At 62.1% G+C, this 16,970-nt stretch overlaps 3 protein-coding genes across 8 annotated transcripts; 1 reads left to right on the top strand and 2 right to left on the bottom strand.

The window, feature by feature from the left end:
• Nucleotides 1-25: 25 nt before the first annotated feature.
• Nucleotides 26-2,553, bottom strand: STK16 (serine/threonine kinase 16). 2 transcript variants are annotated; one of them, XM_064451389.1, is made up of 7 exons: nucleotides 2,416-2,553; nucleotides 1,498-1,717; nucleotides 1,287-1,420; nucleotides 1,087-1,207; nucleotides 911-1,006; nucleotides 722-843; nucleotides 26-634 (listed from the first exon to the last, which is right to left on the bottom strand). In XM_064451389.1, the coding sequence occupies exons 1-7, from the start codon at nucleotides 2,499-2,501 to the stop codon at nucleotides 496-498; spliced, it is 918 nt and encodes a 305-aa protein (XP_064307459.1). In that variant the 5' UTR covers nucleotides 2,502-2,553; the 3' UTR covers nucleotides 26-495. The 2 variants fall into 2 exon arrangements, with proteins under 2 accessions (XP_064307459.1, XP_064307458.1); XM_064451388.1 differs by lacking the exon at nucleotides 2,416-2,553 and having other exon boundaries at nucleotides 1,498-2,037.
• A 153-nt stretch (nucleotides 2,554-2,706) lies between these two features.
• Nucleotides 2,707-11,021, top strand: GLB1L (galactosidase beta 1 like). 2 transcript variants are annotated; one of them, XM_064451387.1, is made up of 17 exons: nucleotides 2,707-2,783; nucleotides 3,276-3,446; nucleotides 3,904-4,076; nucleotides 4,374-4,524; nucleotides 4,747-4,807; nucleotides 5,081-5,175; nucleotides 5,549-5,729; nucleotides 5,811-5,869; nucleotides 6,059-6,180; nucleotides 6,400-6,440; nucleotides 6,730-6,848; nucleotides 6,988-7,062; nucleotides 7,140-7,229; nucleotides 7,367-7,480; nucleotides 7,775-7,906; nucleotides 8,253-8,468; nucleotides 8,543-11,021. In XM_064451387.1, exons 2-17 carry the CDS (start codon nucleotides 3,333-3,335, stop codon nucleotides 8,759-8,761), a joined length of 1,962 nt encoding a protein of 653 aa, XP_064307457.1. In that variant the 5' UTR covers nucleotides 2,707-2,783; nucleotides 3,276-3,332; the 3' UTR covers nucleotides 8,762-11,021. The 2 variants fall into 2 exon arrangements, with proteins under 2 accessions (XP_064307457.1, XP_064307456.1); XM_064451386.1 differs by having other exon boundaries at nucleotides 2,710-2,783; nucleotides 3,259-3,446.
• ANKZF1 (ankyrin repeat and zinc finger peptidyl tRNA hydrolase 1) lies at nucleotides 9,478-16,940 on the bottom strand. Of its 4 annotated transcripts, none has more exons than XM_064451382.1 (16): nucleotides 16,834-16,917; nucleotides 16,389-16,520; nucleotides 16,037-16,146; nucleotides 14,746-14,848; nucleotides 14,170-14,354; nucleotides 13,777-13,892; nucleotides 13,333-13,486; nucleotides 12,888-13,110; nucleotides 12,590-12,691; nucleotides 12,209-12,385; nucleotides 11,977-12,093; nucleotides 11,263-11,536; nucleotides 10,677-10,788; nucleotides 10,386-10,553; nucleotides 10,199-10,269; nucleotides 9,478-9,614 (listed from the first exon to the last, which is right to left on the bottom strand). In XM_064451382.1, exons 2-16 carry the CDS (start codon nucleotides 16,513-16,515, stop codon nucleotides 9,494-9,496), a joined length of 2,160 nt encoding a protein of 719 aa, XP_064307452.1. In that variant the 5' UTR covers nucleotides 16,516-16,520; nucleotides 16,834-16,917; the 3' UTR covers nucleotides 9,478-9,493. The 4 variants fall into 4 exon arrangements, with proteins under 4 accessions (XP_064307452.1, XP_064307454.1, XP_064307453.1 ...); XM_064451384.1 differs by having other exon boundaries at nucleotides 12,209-12,361; XM_064451383.1 differs by lacking the exon at nucleotides 16,834-16,917 and adding an exon at nucleotides 16,781-16,803.
• Between the last annotated feature and the right edge of the window lie 30 nt (nucleotides 16,941-16,970).

Raw genomic sequence — 16,970 nt, 5'->3', positions numbered from 1 at the left:
CCCCACAGACAGGGACACGTCCACACCTCCGCAAAAACATCTTTTACTCCAAACACAAGGCAATGTTGGTGCCGACAGCAGTGGTGGAGCAGGGGCCGGATCCCCCCTGCCTTGCTCCAGCACCCAGACCACAGCTTTGCCCCAAGCAGGAGTGACCCTCCTGGGGTGCAGAGCTGTGGGGCCAGGGCTGCCGTCACCTGGGGGATCCCACAGCATCCTCCTCCACAATCGCTGGGGGAGGCAGTGACTGGCAAGGGCCCCATGTTTAGCAGCAGGTCACATGCCCACAGTACTGGGGCACAGGCCAAGCCCCAGGCAGCAGCATCCAGGGCACAGAATGCTCAAAATCCAACACACCTCTGACACAGAGCAGCAGCTCTCCCCCGAGTGCAGCAGTCTCCTCTGCAACGGCTCTGTGGTGGAGCAGGGATGAGGACAGCTGCTTTTTCCCCAGCTCATCCTTGGGGTGCATCAGCGCCATGGGCTGGGATGGGCTCAGATCTGTGTGGTGTCCTGGCCCACTGGTGCTGCCTGCAGCCCCTCCAGCTGGTGGAGGACATCATTTATGCTGGGTCGCTCCTGGGGGTTCAGCGTCATCATGGAGCAGAGCAGGTGCTGCAAGGCAACCGAGTACCTGGAGAAAAGACAGCAAGGTGGAGTCTGCATGGTGCACAGCACAGGGGGCTGCATGGGGGCAGGGTTGCCCTCCCCAGCCCCTCACCTGGTTGTGGGAGGCACAGTGATGGGGTTCTGCACTGCCAGAGCCACGCTGTCACCCTTCTGGAAGATGGCGTCATAGGGGCCCTCCCCAAACATCATGCAGTACAGCACGCAGCCTAGGGACTGGAGCGCGGCAGGGTCAGGGCAGCCCTGCGGAGGGGGGCCGGGGGCCAGGGGGCCAGATCCTTACCCATATATCTGTGTGTTCATCTATGATGCACTGACTTGGCACCGTGAAGAGCTCGGGGGCACGGTAGGAGATGGTGCAGTGCTGGGCAGCCCAGTCCTGCAGAGAGGAGGGTGAAGGTGGGGATGAAGGGCTTGGGGCAGGGACAAGCTGGTGGGGGGATGTCTCAGGGCACCCACCTGCACAGCCATGGCCTCCCGAGAGCTGTTGACTTCAATGCGAGCTTGGTTCATAGAGCCCAGGTCCATCAGCACAGGCCGGTCATCCTCATCCAGCAGCACGTTGGTGGGCTTGAGGTCCCTGCAGGGATGGATGTCACTGAGCGCCCACTGGGCCCCCTGCCAACTCCCGCACTGACCAGGGCTGCCAGCCCCCCCACCTGTGCGCGTAGCCCTTGCTGTGGATGGCTTGAAGCCCGCAGCAGATGCCATGGAGGATGAGGACGATCCGCTGCTCTGGCATGAAGGTCCCTTTCTTTTGCAGTGCTTCCACCTCACTCCAGAGGGTCCCCCCCTGGCAAATGCAAGCAGCCAGTCACACTGCTGCTCTCAGTTGTAAGGGGTGGGAGCAGCCGGGGGAACCCATCTCACCTTCACATAGGGCAGGAGCAGCCAGGCTTCGTGCTTGGCACCCTTCTCCACCATGCAGTGGGCCTCCAGACGCAGGATGTTGGGATGGTCGAAGAGGCCATGCATCTTCACCTCATGCAGGGCAGCCTGGCGGTCCTCCTTGTCGTGGCACAGGATGCGCTTCAGGGCATAGAAGCGCCCGTCCCGCAGCCCCTCCACCAGGTCCACATAGCTGAAGCCCCTGAGAGGAGCCGAGTGTGGCGTGGGCTGGGTGTCCCACTGCTGTGGCACCCAGGTCAGGGACTTGTGCCTAGCCTCAAATGTGAGCACCCAGGAGAGGGGTACAGTCGGCAGCAGGTGCCTGCACCCCTCTCCATGGGAAGCCCCAGGCATGCATGTCTCCCCCTCCGCAAGGGCTCCTGCCAGGCACCCAAAACGTCCCACCGCTGCCTGAACAACCCCACTGGCTCAATCACCCCCACTCCCACAGGCCCAAGTACCCACTCCTGCACGTGACCAACCCCTGCCACCCATCCTGAGACTCCTCCACCATGCACAAGCACCCTACACTCAAGCATCTCCCCCCACCATGCCCAATTATCTCCCCCATGCCCAAACACACCCGTTCTCAAGCATCTCCCCACCATGCCTGAGCATCCCCCATGCACCCAAGTATACCCCCCCACACCTGAGCATCCCCCCATGCCTGAGCATCGCCCCCCGTGCCGGAGCAACACCCCCATGCCCAACATCCCTTAAGCGTGAGCATCCCCCCATGCACAAGCACCCCCGTGCACAAGCATCACCCCCGTGCCCAAGCATTCCCCCCAAGCCCCAGCATCCCCCGCCCGCACAAGCACTCCCCACGCCCGAGCACCCCCCATCCCCAGCGTCCCCCCGTGCCCGTGGAACCCGCCATGCCCCAGCCCCACTGCGGACCCCTCTGCCAGGCGGTGGAGCAGGAGGTACCGCACGCCCCCCAGGCTGACGGTGCCGCGGGAGCAGACGCACAGCGCCTGCCCCATCGCCCCGCACGCGTCATCGCCCGCCGCCGCGCGTCACCCATTGCGTCACCCGCCACGTCACCCACCGAGCGCGGCGCTTCATCCTTCCCGGTTCCCGGTGCCGCCGCGGCGGGGATCTCACGGTCCCTCCCCCGGAGCGGAGCGGAGCGGGGCGGGCGGCGCCGAGCTCCGGGCTCGCCCCGCATTGTGACCGGGGTGGAACGCGGTGTCCCCGGCGCGGTGATACCACCCCGGCGGTGGTGGCGGCAGCTGCAGCCCCGCCGCTCCCCGGAGCTGGCCCCGGTGAGCCAAGCCCCTCGCCTGGGCGGGCGGGTCGGCTGTGCAGGGGACAGAGATGGCGAGGCCACCCCAGCAGGGCTCGTCCCCGAGGGCACGATCCCCTCGCCCTGCCCTGCGGCACCTCCCCTGCCACCACCTCTGTCACCAGACCCTCGGTCTAGGGATGTTTTCCTTTCCTTCTGCAGCACCCCCCCCTACCTGAGCTGTAAGCGAGGTTTCCATCACCACCTCTCTGGTGAAACAAGTGGGCTGAGCTCCCTCGAAGGAGTTTTGTCTGGTGGTGACACTTTTATGAGGCTCCTTGTTCCTCCACGTGTGCCACCTACCACTCGGGGTGGCACCGGGGCCGGCCCCACCAAGCTGGGGCAGCGGTGGGCTGCCTGCATCCTGTGCTGGGTGGGCTTTGGGGGGATGATGTGTGGCGGGCCCAGGCATGGGGAACCAGAGCCACGCACCCCCTATCCCATGCTGCCCCTAGCTGTGCTGCTGTTCCAGCTGCCTGCACTTAGGACCTGGAGGAAGCGCCCGGTGCTGGCCGAGAAGGATCATGTGATGGTGGTGTCCACGTCCCACTTCGTCCCCCATCCTGGGCCTGCCGAGCTCCCACTGGGGATGAGGCTGCCGGCTCTCACACTGCTGCTGGCGGTGCGGCTCCTGCACACGCAGGTTAGCAAACACGGGTGGAAAGTTTGGGAGAAGCACACGGGGCTGAGCTGCGAAGGTTCTGGTGGGATGGCTCTGGGATCTGACTTGCTTTCCTCCCCCATGTCCCTGCTCCTTCTGCTATGGCCGCGTCCTGCTGCAGCTGTGTCCCGCCCCGACGTCCCGCTTGCACTCCCAGCTCCCTGCCTGCCCTCCCAGCACCCGTCCCCCGAAATGCCACCAGTTCAGCCGCAGGGTGTTTGATTAGCGAGGAGGGGCCGTCAGGTGGTGCAAATGGCTGCCCTGCTTGTCCCTCCTCCTCTTCCGGGACACTGTGGTACCTGCCTCATCCCTGCATCGAGGATGGGGAGGGTCCCCCCCAGGAACCAGCCCCTGCCAGTCCCAACCCCAGGGAGCGTGGGAGGGAGTGGCTGGGCTTGGGGATGGTCTGCAGCCCCCTAGCACTGCCCCTCTCCCGCAGGCCTCCCCCCCAGCACGCTCCTTCCAGCTGGATTACGAGGGTGACTGCTTCCGCAAGGACGGTGTCCCTTTCCGCTACATCTCAGGCAGCATCCACTACGCCCGCGTCCCGCGCCCTGCCTGGAGGGACCGGCTCCTCAAGATGTACATGAGCGGGCTCAGCGCCGTGCAGGTGTAAGTGATGGGGGCAGCCCTGATGGCGCACGGCCCACAGCCACCGTGGCCCCTCGGGGTCTCTGGGGTCCCTGGTGTAGGGGCAGAGGCAAGGGTGTTGTCTGATCACAGGGAGCGGGGACCAGCCCTTGCACTGGGCTGACTGTGATCCCCAGGACGCCCCTGCCAGACACAAGCATGAGCCTGGGCTAGTCCCAGTCCAGCCCCAGTTGCCCAGGCTGGAGGCCAGTTCTCAGGACCAGACTGTGGGATGGTTCCCTGTCGTGCCAGGGTGCCCTTAACTCCCTCTCACCCCAGCTATGTCCCCTGGAACTACCACGAGCCGCTGCCGGGGGTGTATGACTTTGCTGGGGACCGGGATGTGGAAGCCTTCCTGGACCTGACAGCTGAACTGGGGCTTCTGGTGATCCTGCGGCCAGGGCCCTACATCTGTGCCGAGTGGGAGATGGTGAGCCCCGGCCCCCAGACCTGGGACGGAGGTGTCATAGGTGGCCCAGGAAGGGCACATTGGGGCTGGCCCATGCCAGCTATGCCCAGGCTGCCGCTCTGTGGGGCAGGTAGCACTCTGGTGCCAAGCACTAGCACTGCCCTGGCCTGGTTTCGGCTGTGGGCCAGCCCAGGTTGCTGAGCGGTTTCTCTTCCTCCCTCTTGGCTGTGGGTGTTTTTCCAGGGTGGCCTGCCCGCCTGGCTGCTGTGGAAAAGAGACATCGTCCTGCGCTCCTCCGACCCCGGTGAGCCTCGGCACAGGGCTCTGGCCACCGTGTCCTTACAGCCTGGTGCCAGTCCTGGCACGTTGGTCTCTCTCCACACATCTGCCAGCCCCACTGCGTGGTCTCACCCATCCTCTTCTCCATCTTTTGGGAGCACCATAGTTTGTCCTCCACTTCTGCTTCCCCATCTATTCTGCTCTGCTCTGTCTGCTCCATCCTCCTCCTGGCAGGGCTGGCTGCGGGTGGGCTGGGGTGGACGCTGCAGCCAGGCTGAGCTGCCTTCTGTCCCCCCAGCCTACCTGGCAGCTGTGGACTCCTGGCTCCATGTCCTGCTACCCAAGATCAAGCCACGCCTGTACCAGCATGGGGGGAACATCATCAGCGTGCAGGTAGGGTGCTGTAGGACCAAGCCCCCTGCCCTGCTCTGGGTCATCTTTGGAGTCACCTGTACACCGTACCCCATGCCCTCATCTGGCACAGCTCTTAGATAAACCCTTCCCGACCTCTGGACCTGCATTTAAATGCAAGGGCTGGGACTCTGGGGTACCTGCCACCACCCTGGTTGTGATTTGAGGGACACTGGCAGAGCTGGGGCTCATAGTGGGTCTGGAAGTTACTCCTGGGGCGTACCTGGGGGCTGTCACAATATCTAATGGTGTCAGGAGAGAAGGGGGGACCTGGGTGCTCATCCCAGGGCATGGTGGGACCTGGCCGCAGCCCTGCCACGTGCACGCTGGGTGCCGGCCCCTGCCCTGCTCACAGGTGGAGAATGAATATGGGAGCTACTATGCCTGTGACTACGAGTACCTGCGGCACCTGCTGCGCTCCTTCCGGGAGCTGCTGGGGAGCGAGGTGCTGCTCTTCACCACTGATGGCACGAGGGTGGAGGAGCTGCGCTGCGGCACACTGCAGGGGCTCTACGCCACCATTGACTTCGGGCCAGGTACCCCTATGGAGGAGGAGGACAGGGAATGGGGGGCCCCAGCTCCATCCTGCTCCAACCTCCTTTCTGCCACCTCCACAGGCTCCAATGTGACGGAGGTGTTTGGTGCCCAGCGCCGGGTCGAGCCGAAGGGGCCCCTGGTGAGCTTGGGGTAGGCGCTGGGGGGAGGGGAATGACCTGCAATAGCTTTGGGGAGGCAGAGGGGCTGGGGGGGATGAGGCAAAGAGGGGTACCAGGGCCAGGATGCAGGTGAGCAGGGGGGAATGTGGCTGACAGAGGGGTGTCAGGAGCCCCAGCTCCAGGCAGGTGACAGTCCCTTTCTCCTCCAGGTGAACTCCGAGTACTACACGGGCTGGCTGGACTACTGGGGGGAAGTGCACGCCAGCACCAGTTCAGCACGGGTGGCCCAGGGGCTGGAGGACATGCTGCAGCTGGGAGCCAATGTCAACATGCAAGTAGTCAGCTGATGGGGGACACGGGCTGGGGGGCCAATGCCCTCCCATTTGCCAGAATTGGAGCGGGCATCGTCACTTGCCTTCCTCCCACAGGGCTTGGTCAGGGTGAGGCAGGCACGGCTGGGAACTGTGGGTGCAGCAGGGAGGGTACAGTGCTGGGTGAGCCCTGCCAGGTCTGTGGGGGTGCTGACAGGGCTCTCTGGGGTCTCCCATAGGTACATGTTCCATGGGGGGACGAACTTTGCCTACTGGAGCGGTGAGTAGGGCCCTGCCCTGGGGAGGGGGTCACACTGTGGGGCTTTCCTTGGCCATCCCCGAGAAGCCTGCTTCAGGCTCCTGTTCTGTCCCATGGGGCAGGCTAACACACACCCAAGGGCCCCGAACCCAAACTTGTGCCACCCCCAGGGACTCCTTTTGTCCCCAGGCAGGGTGTCCCACTTCTAGGTCATGCCCCCACCATCACACTGCAGCCAGTCTGGGCTGGGTTGCATGTCCTGGGCTCTACCAGAGCCCCTTCCTCCAGCTCCCATTGCTTCCTCGGCCAGGTGCTGACTTCAAGGACCAGTATAAACCAGTGACCACCAGCTACGACTATGATGCCCCCCTGTCAGAGGCAGGAGACCCCACTGAGAAGCTGTTTGCCATCCGCACTGTCATCAGCAAGGTGCTGAGCCTAGCAGGAGGAGGGGACAGCACTGGGCACCACAGCCCATGCCAGGGAAGAGGGGGACACAGAAGGACCTGGCAGGGCAGGGGACATGTCCCTGCCTGCCCCGTAGGGCAGCTTACAGTTTGCTGTTCAGTTCCAGCCCCTGCCAGTCGGTCCAATGCCACCCGCCACCCCCAAGTATGCTTACGGCTGGGTGGCCCTGCGGAAGGTGAGTGCCTGCCCAAGGGCTGTGCTGCCCCTGCAGGGCACTGCCCAGCTGCCCCACACCTGGCCCTCTCTTTGCAGTATGCTGACCTCCTGGATGTCTTGGATGTGCTGTGCCCCTCTGGGCCCATCCAGAGCCAGTTCCCCCTCACCTTTGAGGCCATAAAGCAGGTGAGGGGCTGGGTGCAGTGGGGACACTGGGGGAGATGCTCCTAGGCTTTTCTGCCCTGCCCTGGCTCTAGGGTGGAGGAACAGAGCTCGTCTCCACCCCCATTACCCTGTCTGTGCTGCTCTGCTGTGTCCTGCAGGCCCATGGCTTTGTGCTGTACCGCACACAGCTGCCCTGGGACGTCTTGGACCCAGCCGTGCTGGGCACTCCTCCCCACAGTGTCTGTGACCGCGGCTATGTGATGCTGCAGCAGGTGAGGCTGCGGGAGCGCACCCATCCCTGGCCAGGCGCTCTGGAGGGCTGTGGGACCTGGCAGCAGTGGCACCATGCCATGGCAGGGTCCTGGGGACAGTCAGGGTGCTGAGAGCCACACTGAGGCCTTGTGGGCTAGCCCTCTGGGCTGAATTTGCCCCGTTTTGGGGTGGAGGGCAAGCCTGGGCTGGCTCTGGTGGGGCAGGCAGTGGGATGCTATGCTGGCAGGCTGCTGGCAGAGTTTGGGACAGTGGGATCTGGGCGCAGGGTGGCAGTGCTGACCCTGTGACTGCAGGAGTACCGGGGGACACTGGAACGGGATGGGCAGACAACACTGCATGTGACGGGCAGGGCAGGGGACACCCTGGACGTGCTCCTGGAGAACATGGGCAGGATTAGCTTCGGGGCCAACACCAGTGACTTCAAGGTGAGGGGAGAGGGCCCTGGGGCTCTGGAGGGGATGGCCTGGCCGCTTGCATGCCCAAACACCCCTTCTCCCGCCACCCGTGACAGACTCCAGCCACAGCAGGGCCACCCCTAGACCTACTCCCTGGTTAATCTCACACCATCCCCTGGCAAACCTGCCAGGACCAGGATAAGGCTGTGAGATCAGCACCCCTCTCTCCCACTTATGCTGCCACAGCAGGGCAGCCCCTCAAGGGGATCCCATCCCATCTTCGCTGCTGCAAGGGGGATGTGCCCTGGGGAAGCCAAGCACTGTCCTGCCTATGGCAGACCCTGCTCCCTCATTTTTCCCTCCTGCTCCACCTCAGGGCTTGCTGGGAAACCTCTCCTTGGACTCCAGCCCTCTCAGCAACTGGCTGATCTACCCCCTGGCCATAGACACTGCCATCCGGCAAGGCTGGCCCCATGCCACCCTGCCGAAATCAAGCAGTGGGGGCAGAACAGGGCCAGCCTTCTACACTGGGACCTTTGAGACCCCTGGCATCGCCTGGGACACCTTTGTGACATTCCCAGGTTGGAGCAAGGTAAGGAGATGCGTAGCTGGGAGTAGGGGTGAGGGTGAAGAGGGCCACAGCTCAGTCCCGTCTCCATCTTCCAGGGCCAGCTGTGGATAAACGGCTTCAACCTGGGACGGTACTGGCCCCACCGTGGGCCCCAGCAGAGCCTCTTTGTGCCTGGCTCAGTGCTGCATGTTGGCCGCCCCAACAACATCACAGTGCTGGAGCTGGAGGGGGCACCTCACACCCCCTTCCTGCTCTTCCTCGACCACCCCCTTTTCAACAGGACCCTCAGCCGCAGCACTGCGGACACAGAATAAACAAAAGGCTGCCAGCCACCAGCATCGCCTCTTGCTGGGGCTGTGGAGATGGCAGGGGGCTGGTGGAGCACAGGGGCATGTGCCCTAGGAAAGGGACACACATCCTGGCATGGACATTCAGAGCTCCTGGATCTCCCTGCCCCACTCTGGTGCCAAGTCAGGTCTGTACAAAGGAGAAAGGGGCTCAGAATTGAGCTTGTTTTGCATGTTAATTCCAAATAGTTTCAGTGCTCATGCTGATGCTCCCCATGCTTAGGGGACCAAGGCACCTCTTTATTGACAATTCAGGCAGAGGAGGTAGTGGCTAACATGGTACAGCTGAGACACCAATGGCATCCAGTAGAGGAGGGCAAAGCACAGCCCAGAGGATGCTCACACGCAGCTCAGGGCTGTGGGGGCCGGATATGTCAGTATCTATCCCACCGCCACAGGCAGCAGCCTATGAGGTAGCCATGAGAAAAGCCAGCTGCAAGAGCCCCCTGCTGCAGCTGGGCCACAGAGCCGTCCTGGCCCCTCACACTAGTGTGTAGGGACTTCCCAGTTGTAATGTCCCCAGAGTCACCACCCAGAGTGACATTCTTGCCCCAAGCCTTGCCAGAGTTGCCCGAGAGGGACATGGCCAGCCCAGTCCCTCCAATGAGCACTGCTATGGAGGCTCTCCGATGCTGCACAGCCAGTGCTCAGCCGAGCCTCCACCACACTCGTCCTTGGCAGGTGGCAGCAGTCCCCAGCCTATGTGTGGCTGGCCCGGGCCCGGCGGTGTGTTTGCAGGCAGGCAGTGGAGCAGAAAGAGAAGTCAAGGTAATGGAAAGGGATCCGGCCCAGTAAGGACTCTCCGCAATGCCAGCAGCGGCTGCAGGAAAGAGCAGAGGTGGCCCTGAGCGAAGGAGACACTTGCAAGAGGGTTAGAGGAGCAGAGAGGAGTCACTGCCTGGGCTGTGACATGAGACAGCAGCAGCATGAGGGAGCTTGGGCTCCTCTGGTCCTACAAGGCTCACCCAGGAGCCCGGCCAGGACACATTCCCAGGAGGCAATGCTACGCAGAGCGAGGCACACTGAGGCAGGCTGAACAAGGGGGAATTTGGCCCCATAGCAGGTTGTTGAGCCCCTGCCCAGATCAGCACAGGCAGGGCTGGCTGCCCAAAAGCCTGTGGGGTGGCATAAGGAAGGGACATGGGATGCAGTGTCAGGGGCACAGGAGTGGCTGGGGGATTGGCTTGCCATAGAACTGGCTGCAAGTGGACCAAATTGTCCTTTCTAAAATAGTTTGGGAAGGCAGGGGAAGAGGGAGAGAAAGCTTTTAGACTGGCACTGCTGGGAACCGAGTGGACAGGAATAGCTTTAGACTGGAAATGAGAACTGGAGCAAGAAGGGCAGGGAATAGCTGTGCTCACGTGGGAGAGTTTGTCTGCAGAGCCATACTGCTGGGGCTGTTACCTGATGTTGGCAAGAGTTGTGCCGGTGTCCTGCAGCTGTGCAGCCAGCCTCCGCTCGGCAGCCAGGGCCCTCTGGGGAGCAGAGAGACAGTTCAGCCCCCCCAGCCCCTGGGAGCCACTGCGCCCAGAGCCCACTGCATTGGCACTGCCCCAGTTGGGCTGGATCCCTTCCCCATGCAGAGCCTCACCTTTTCCCTGTCAGACAGGGCTGCAAACCGCTGCTTCTCTCCCTGCTCCTGCTCCCAGCGCTGCCGCTCCTCCCGCTGCACCTGCTCCCGCTGCTTCCGCTGGGCTTTCTGTGCCCGCTTCTTCTCTAGCTTCTTGGCCTCCATCTCCTGCGTCAGGGGCCCTGGCACCTAGGGGCAGAGGGCAGTCAGCACCTCCCACTGAGCCAGGGGCAATGACACGAGTGGGCAAGGGGCGCTTTGCTCTGGGGTCTCCCAGCCCCCTGAAGGTGAGGGCGGAGGGCAGGCACCCACCTTGGCACGGATGTAGTCGTACTTGTCTGGATGATCCACCATGAACTTGCGGAAGGCATTGCGGGTCAGTTTGTCAGCAGAGACACAGTAGGGGGTCCTCTCCTGCCCATCTCTGCAAGACAAGGAAGACCAGTTCACCTTCCCATCTTACTGCCATCCCCAGAGATATGCAATGGATGCTGCAGGCCAGGGTTCTGCAGCCAAGGAGGGGTAAGTTGCTTATCCCTTCACCTGAATCCTCCAAAGCCTCCCTTCTTGGATCTCAAATACCCTGCCTGGTGGTCTCATCCCTACCCTCTGAACTGTGTACCAATAAACAGAAAAATAATTAAAAAATAAACAGAATCTGGGAGTACTTTGGGGCAGTGCCTGCCTGCCACTGTGCCAGACCCAGGCAGGCACAGAGAATGGTGGTTAGGCTCCTAGGCTTCCTGTAACAAACCCAGATGTTCTAGCTGTGAGAGACCAACCCCGGCTGTCCCAGGACAAAACTGGCACCAGTCTCCCATGGCTGAGACAGGAGTGAATTGCTGGGCTCCCACAGCGGGGCTGTGCTTGTCAACTGCTGGGTGCCCTGTGGCCATACCTGAGGGCAGGGTCCGCCCCCACCTCCAGCAGCAGGCGCACAGCCTCAGCCTTCCCCGCACGTGCTGCCACATGAAGCAGGGTGCAGCCACGCTCATCCACGGGCTGGTTGAGCAGAGAGTGGGGCATATCCAGTGGCTGTGCGCCCACCCCATCCTTATGGTTCCCTGAAAGGTCCCTGCTCTCTGGCACACCCAGGAGTTGTCGCAGCATCCCCGCATCCCCTGTTTTGCAGGCAGTGAACAGGGCATCACGGAGCTGGGTCTGATGGTCTCCTATGAGGGAAAAAGAGGACGGGAGTCTGATGGCTCCCTGGGCAGAGCAGTGCTCTGGTCTGACCAGGAAGCCCACAGGGTGCAGTTAAAGTGTCATCCTCCTAGCTGTATTTGGGCACTGCAGGACCTCTAGCACCTTCAGAGTCCATGACAATGTACCATGGCACTGCTGGGCACTGCTGGCAGCAGCCAAGTCCTTTCCTGAGATGAGACCCACCCCAATTCCCACCAACATGCCTGGCTTAGCCGGTGCTGCCTATCCCCTGGTTCAGAGCTACTGCTCTGCACATGTGGCTCTTTCGAAGGCATGTAGCCGCACTAGAGCCATCCCACACCCAGCTGCTCTGGGCACCTGTGTGACAACGTGCTTTTCACCCCACTGCAAAGGCCCAAGCAAATGGGGCAGGCACACAGCCGGCCCAGCTCCTGACCCCACTTACCTCCATCGCCCCAAGGAAGGGGCTCAGCCTCAGCCTCCCCCTGCAGCTCCGGCACCAGCTCCAGGCTGGGCTGCCCACACTGGGTACCACGGCACCCCATCTCTTCAGCACAGGGCCCTGCGCAGGGAGCACATGGTAAGGAAGAGGGCCAGGGCCAGCCTACACCCCAGCCATGGCAGTCCCTTCCCCAATGCCTTCCTATGCTGCCCCTGGCCAGTTCTTCCCCCCTCACCTTTCTCCACCTTCTTGTCCCTCTTCTTCCTCCTCTTGCGGTTTCGCTTAGGCATCACTTTGAACTCCTGGAGGTGCAAGGTCCCCAGTGTCACTTCAACAGTCTCCAGTTCCCCTGCAGGGTTTTCCTCTTCCTCTTCCTCCTCTCCTGGGGCTGAAGGAGGTGATAAGACAGGGCCTGAGGCCCCACATACAGCACGAGTCACCTGAGGCTCTCAGCCAAGCAAATCCTACCTTTCTCCTGCCCAGCACGAGGCTGCACTCTGCAGATCCCCACTGTGGTGCCAGGCCCCGTCACAGGGCTGCAAACCCGGCCCCCGTCCCATAATGCCAGACCACCCTGCTTGCTCAGAGCCACAACTCCCTCCATGGGTCAACTCACCACTTGTGTCCTCATGCGCGGGATCCACGTCTGCTTTTTGCCACCTCTTCTGCCAGACCTTCCAGGGCGACCCAGTGATCTCCTCCAGTGGTGTGTCCTTCCCTGGGCAGCAAGGGTGCTCCTGTCATTGCCTGGGGACAGGGAGCACCCTATGTCTCCAGGGCTTGAAGGCTGGAGAGCTAGCACCTCAACCCCATAAGGCAGCATCCTCAAACGCACATGGGATTACACAAGGGACCACGTTACCCCACACGCTCTGACCCACAGGCACTGGGGCACCAGGGCTGGGATGACTCACCATACACCTGCAGGCTGGCCAATGTGGCATGCACTCGCAGCACCTCTCGCAGGGTGGCCCTGCGGGTGCTGAGGGGGATGTGGCAGATGCGAGGGTCGCCTCGGGTGAGGGGTGGGTTCCTGCCACCAAAAAGCAGTGCCTGGTTGTGGCGCGGGGCCCGGAGGAAAATGCGCTGAGCTTCATTCAGGTGCTTTGCCCACGCTGTCAGCAGGTCCTGAATATCCTGGGGAGGAAGGGGAGGCACCATGGGGTCCTGAGCACACTGCCTGGGCACAGGCAGCTCTGGAGCAGGGACAGACCCTACAGAGCAGCCTAAACTGGGCCCTGACCCCTTTCTGGAGCTCACACCCCACCCACGCCCTCCAGCAGTAGCATGGTACCACCCCACAGAGCCAGTCATGACCACATCTCCCTGCGAGAGCCCAGTGCTGTGGTCCAGCCCCACCTTGAGCAGCGCAGCCTCGTTATAACGCCGCAGGGAGGCTCCGGCCGACCTGGGTGCCGACCCTGGGGTCTGGGCGTCCCGTAGGCCCTGGGCTGTGCCCCGACGGGCTCGCACCGTGTAGCGGTGGAAGGTCTTGTGCTCCTGCACCTGGGGGCTGTGGAGAAGGGCAGGCATGAGCAACAGGGCCCCATGCATGGAGAGGTGGCAAGCTGATCCTCCTGGGACCCTGGAGGGCTTATGGCTTGCCCCTGCGGCCCGAAAAATTAATATTTATCTTGCAGCATGACTGGGCTTAGCCAACCCTCAAGCAAAGTCTAGGAGTTGCAGGTGCCTAGGGTGTGGTAAGCACCGTGATGGAGGAGTAGGGAGGGGATGGCCATCCAATGCCTAGCCCCACTTGACCCTGCCCAGAGGGCAACCCCAGCTCTGTGCCCCTGTACTCACCCCCGGAACACAGCTCCTGCGAAGTGCCCACCGCCCATCATCAGCACAACCCAGCATGTGCTCACACCAAGGCTCTGCAGTGATGCTGTCAGCTCTGCTGGCTCCTCACTGCCGCCCTGAGACACAGACACCCTGCTAGAATCCATGGGATCACCTTCCCACCTCTTGCTGTCCCCCAGGACAAAGACCAGCCTCTCTGAGAGCACCAGAAGCAGATTTCTGGGAGCACCCCAGAACCAAAAACCAGGCCACCAGCAAGCCTGGGGCTCTGACCTGGCATCAAAGACCACTCTTCCCATCATGGAATATGGGGACTGTCATACAGATGTCTACACCCCAGTGCCACCCTTCTTCTCTGGGGTCCCTCTCCCAACAAGCTGGGCTGTGACTTGCCTTCCTGGTGCCCAGCACACAGCGGTAGGCGGAGATGAGCTGGCCCTTCGCATTGCGGAAGAGCACCTTGTGGGATCGGGGGGTCTGGGGATGCCCAAGGCTGTCGCTGGCAGAGGGCAGCAACTCTGACTCACTACTTGCATCGGAGCTCTCTGAATCAGACCCCGAGATGCTGGAAACATCACCTGCAAGGGAAAAAAGATGAAGCAGTAGAGCAAGGCAAAGATTAACCAACAACCTCCCCAAAACTTTGCAGGTGGCTCCAAGGGCCAGCCACGGACCCAGAATTGTTCTGTCCGATACCCTACATATCACATGGGGGGCTGTGGAGACAGATGTATGGGACTCTGGACGCCCAGGTATGCATAGGTGGGGCTCAGGCAGAACACCCCCTTCTCCCCATAACAAGTCAGCAGGATTCAGGAGCAGTGCTGGACCCCCAGGAGACCCCAGAGGGGCAGAATAAAAGGACGCTGAGCTGGCAGGGGTAACCAGGGTCTTCATCCCTGGACAGAACAGTCCCAGTGAGGCTGCTGATGGCCTCTGGGCTTCTCTGGGCGCAGATCTGTTCCTCACCTGCACGGGTCTTCTCCTCAAACGCTTCTACCGTCAGTGTCTGGTGCCCCAGGAGTCGCTGCTTCAGGTTGAACCGGTGCCAGTCGAGACGGTAGTGCTCAGTCTGTGGAGGAAAGTGGTATGAGCCAGCAAGGTCTTGGCGCTCCCCAGAAACTCCCACCACCAAAGGGCCCAAGGCAACAGACTCCGAGGGCTGAACTGATGCCGAGACTCTGCATCATCCCATGTAACAGTTCATAGAATCATAGGATGTCCTGAGTTGGATGGGACCCGCGACGATCATCGAGTCCAACTCCTGTCCCTGCACAGGACAACCCCAAATTCACACCATGACTCTGAGGGCGTTGCCCAAGTGCTTCTTGAATATTGTCAGGCTTGGTGCCATCACTGCCTCTCTGGAGAGCCTGTTCCAGTGCTCCACCACCCTCTGAGTGAAGAGTCTCTTCCTAATATCCAACCTAAACCTCCCCTGGCACATCTTCCTGCCATTCCCTTGGGCCCTGTGATTGGTCACCAGAGAGAAGAGACCAGCACCTGCCCCACCTCCTCCCCTTGTGAGGAAGCTGCAGACCGTGATGAGTCTCCCCTCAGCCTCCTCTTCTCCAGGCTGAACAAACCAAGTGACTTTAGCTGCTCCTCATATGGTTTCTCCTCTACACCTTTCATCACCTTCATGGCCCTCCTCTGGACACTCTCTAGTAGCTTTGTATCCCTAATACACTCTGGCACCCGAAACTGCACACAGCACTCGAGGTGAGGCCGCAGCAGTGCAGAGCAGAGCAGGACAATCCCCTCCCTTGACTGGCTGAAATGCAGTGCTCAATGCATCCCGGGACACAGTGGGCCCTCTTGGCTGCCACAGCACACTGTTGGCTCATGTTCAACTTGCCACCAACCAGAACTCCCAGGTCCCTCCCTGCAGACCTGCTCTCCAGCCTCTCACTCCCCAGTCTGTATGTACACCCACAGTTGCCGTGCCCCAGGTGTAAAATCCAGCACTTGCCCTTGTTAAACTTCACACAGTTGGCGATTGCCCAGCTCTCAAGTTTGTCTAGATCTCTCTAGTTAACCTGAACAGGCGCAGGCCTGTGCTACGCGTACCATTTACCTAGAGTAAATAACATTTTAAGCAATAATATGCAGGATCCGAGTGCCAGATCCCAACAGGATGCGGGCTGTGGAGCTCTGGGAAGCAGCCTGCACTGGGCTGCAGTGCGCTGGGGCTGAGCCTCTGTGGCAGGACCCTGCCAGCCCCGCTCCCACCGCACACCAGCCACTAGGCCTCACTCACCTGCTCCTCCCGGCTGGCAAAGACCTGCCCACAGGTCAAGCAGCACATACGCTCTGGCACCTCAGGGACCTCACGGGCCTTCTCCTTGCTGCTAGCACCCACGGGTTTCTCTGGAAAAAGAAAAAAGGGCTGTGCAGAGGCAGCTCCCCAGGCTGCACCGCAAGGAATGGGGCCTCCTGGGTCTCTTCTCAGCCACCCAAAGAGCCCCGTGGCTGTAAAGGAGCTGTACGGGGAGGCCGTCCAAGCAGTGCTGGGGACAGAGCTCCTTCTTCGTGCCTCAGGGCTGGTGGAGGCGAGCTTGGCCAAACGCTCCCCGCCTCTGGAGCCGCTGCCCCCATGGCACCCCACGCACCCTGGCTCGCTGGTGGCGTCTCGGTGCCCCACGCGTCCGCAGCTGCTCCGGTGACGAGGACGAGCCCACGCAGGAGGACGGGGTCCTGGGCGGCCTCAAAAACCGACCTGCTCTCGGGGGCCGGCATCGCTCCTGCTCCCGGCGGGAAGGGACAGCACCTGAGCGACGGGCCCGGCACCAGGGGCGGCGGGAACCTCCTGCCGGTGACCGGGCGGGGTGACACACCTCCTCCCCCCCCCCCGCCCCCGGAGTCCCTCCACCCAGCCATTAACCCCGGGATTCTCTCCCCCGCCTAAGCCGTTCCACCCGGGATCCACCAGCCGCACCAGCCGTTACCCCCGGGATCCCCCGCCCTTACCCCCGGGGCCCCTCACCCTCCCCGAAGCTGTTACCCGCGTGACTTCGCCCCCCCGCCGGTAACGGGAGCGGGCGCCCCGTCACTCACCTGCGGCCACCACCGACCCGGCCCGGAAGCACCCTTCGTCTGTCGGACGTCACATCCTCCTCGCCTACGGGCCGCCGCCAGGCTCAACCCGCGCTCCCGCCTTCCCGCCTATCCCATTGGCCGTCCCTCGTCCCGCC

This window comes from Phalacrocorax carbo, chromosome 5 (genome assembly GCF_963921805.1).
Source record: "Phalacrocorax carbo chromosome 5, bPhaCar2.1, whole genome shotgun sequence".
Classification (NCBI taxonomy): Eukaryota; Metazoa; Chordata; class Aves; order Suliformes; family Phalacrocoracidae; genus Phalacrocorax; species Phalacrocorax carbo.
Note: the sequence above shows the minus strand (reverse complement) of the source record. Positions and strands in the feature narration are given on the sequence as shown.

Coding starts and splice junctions, on each gene's coding strand:
- GLB1L (XM_064451387.1), top strand. CDS start 3,333: ATGGTGGTGTCCACGTCCCACTTCGTCCCCCATCCTGGGCCTGCCGAG. Junction 6,441..6,729: donor GAACTTTGCCTACTGGAGCG/GTGAGTAGGGCC, acceptor TTCCTCGGCCAG/GTGCTGACTTCAAGGACCAG. Junction 7,230..7,366: donor CCTTTGAGGCCATAAAGCAG/GTGAGGGGCTGG, acceptor TGTGTCCTGCAG/GCCCATGGCTTTGTGCTGTA.
- STK16 (XM_064451388.1), bottom strand. CDS start 1,869: ATGCCTGGGGCTTCCCATGGAGAGGGGTGCAGGCACCTGCTGCCGACT. Junction 1,208..1,286: donor AGCAAGGGCTACGCGCACAG/GTGGGGGGGCTG, acceptor CCATCCCTGCAG/GGACCTCAAGCCCACCAACG. Junction 844..910: donor ATGAACACACAGATATATGG/GTAAGGATCTGG, acceptor GCCGCGCTCCAG/TCCCTAGGCTGCGTGCTGTA.
- ANKZF1 (XM_064451382.1), bottom strand. CDS start 16,515: ATGCCGGCCCCCGAGAGCAGGTCGGTTTTTGAGGCCGCCCAGGACCCC. Junction 13,893..14,169: donor GTGTGCTGGGCACCAGGAAG/GCAAGTCACAGC, acceptor TCTGTGTCTCAG/GGCGGCAGTGAGGAGCCAGC. Junction 9,615..10,198: donor ACAACTCTTGCCAACATCAG/GTAACAGCCCCA, acceptor TCTTTCCTGCAG/CCGCTGCTGGCATTGCGGAG.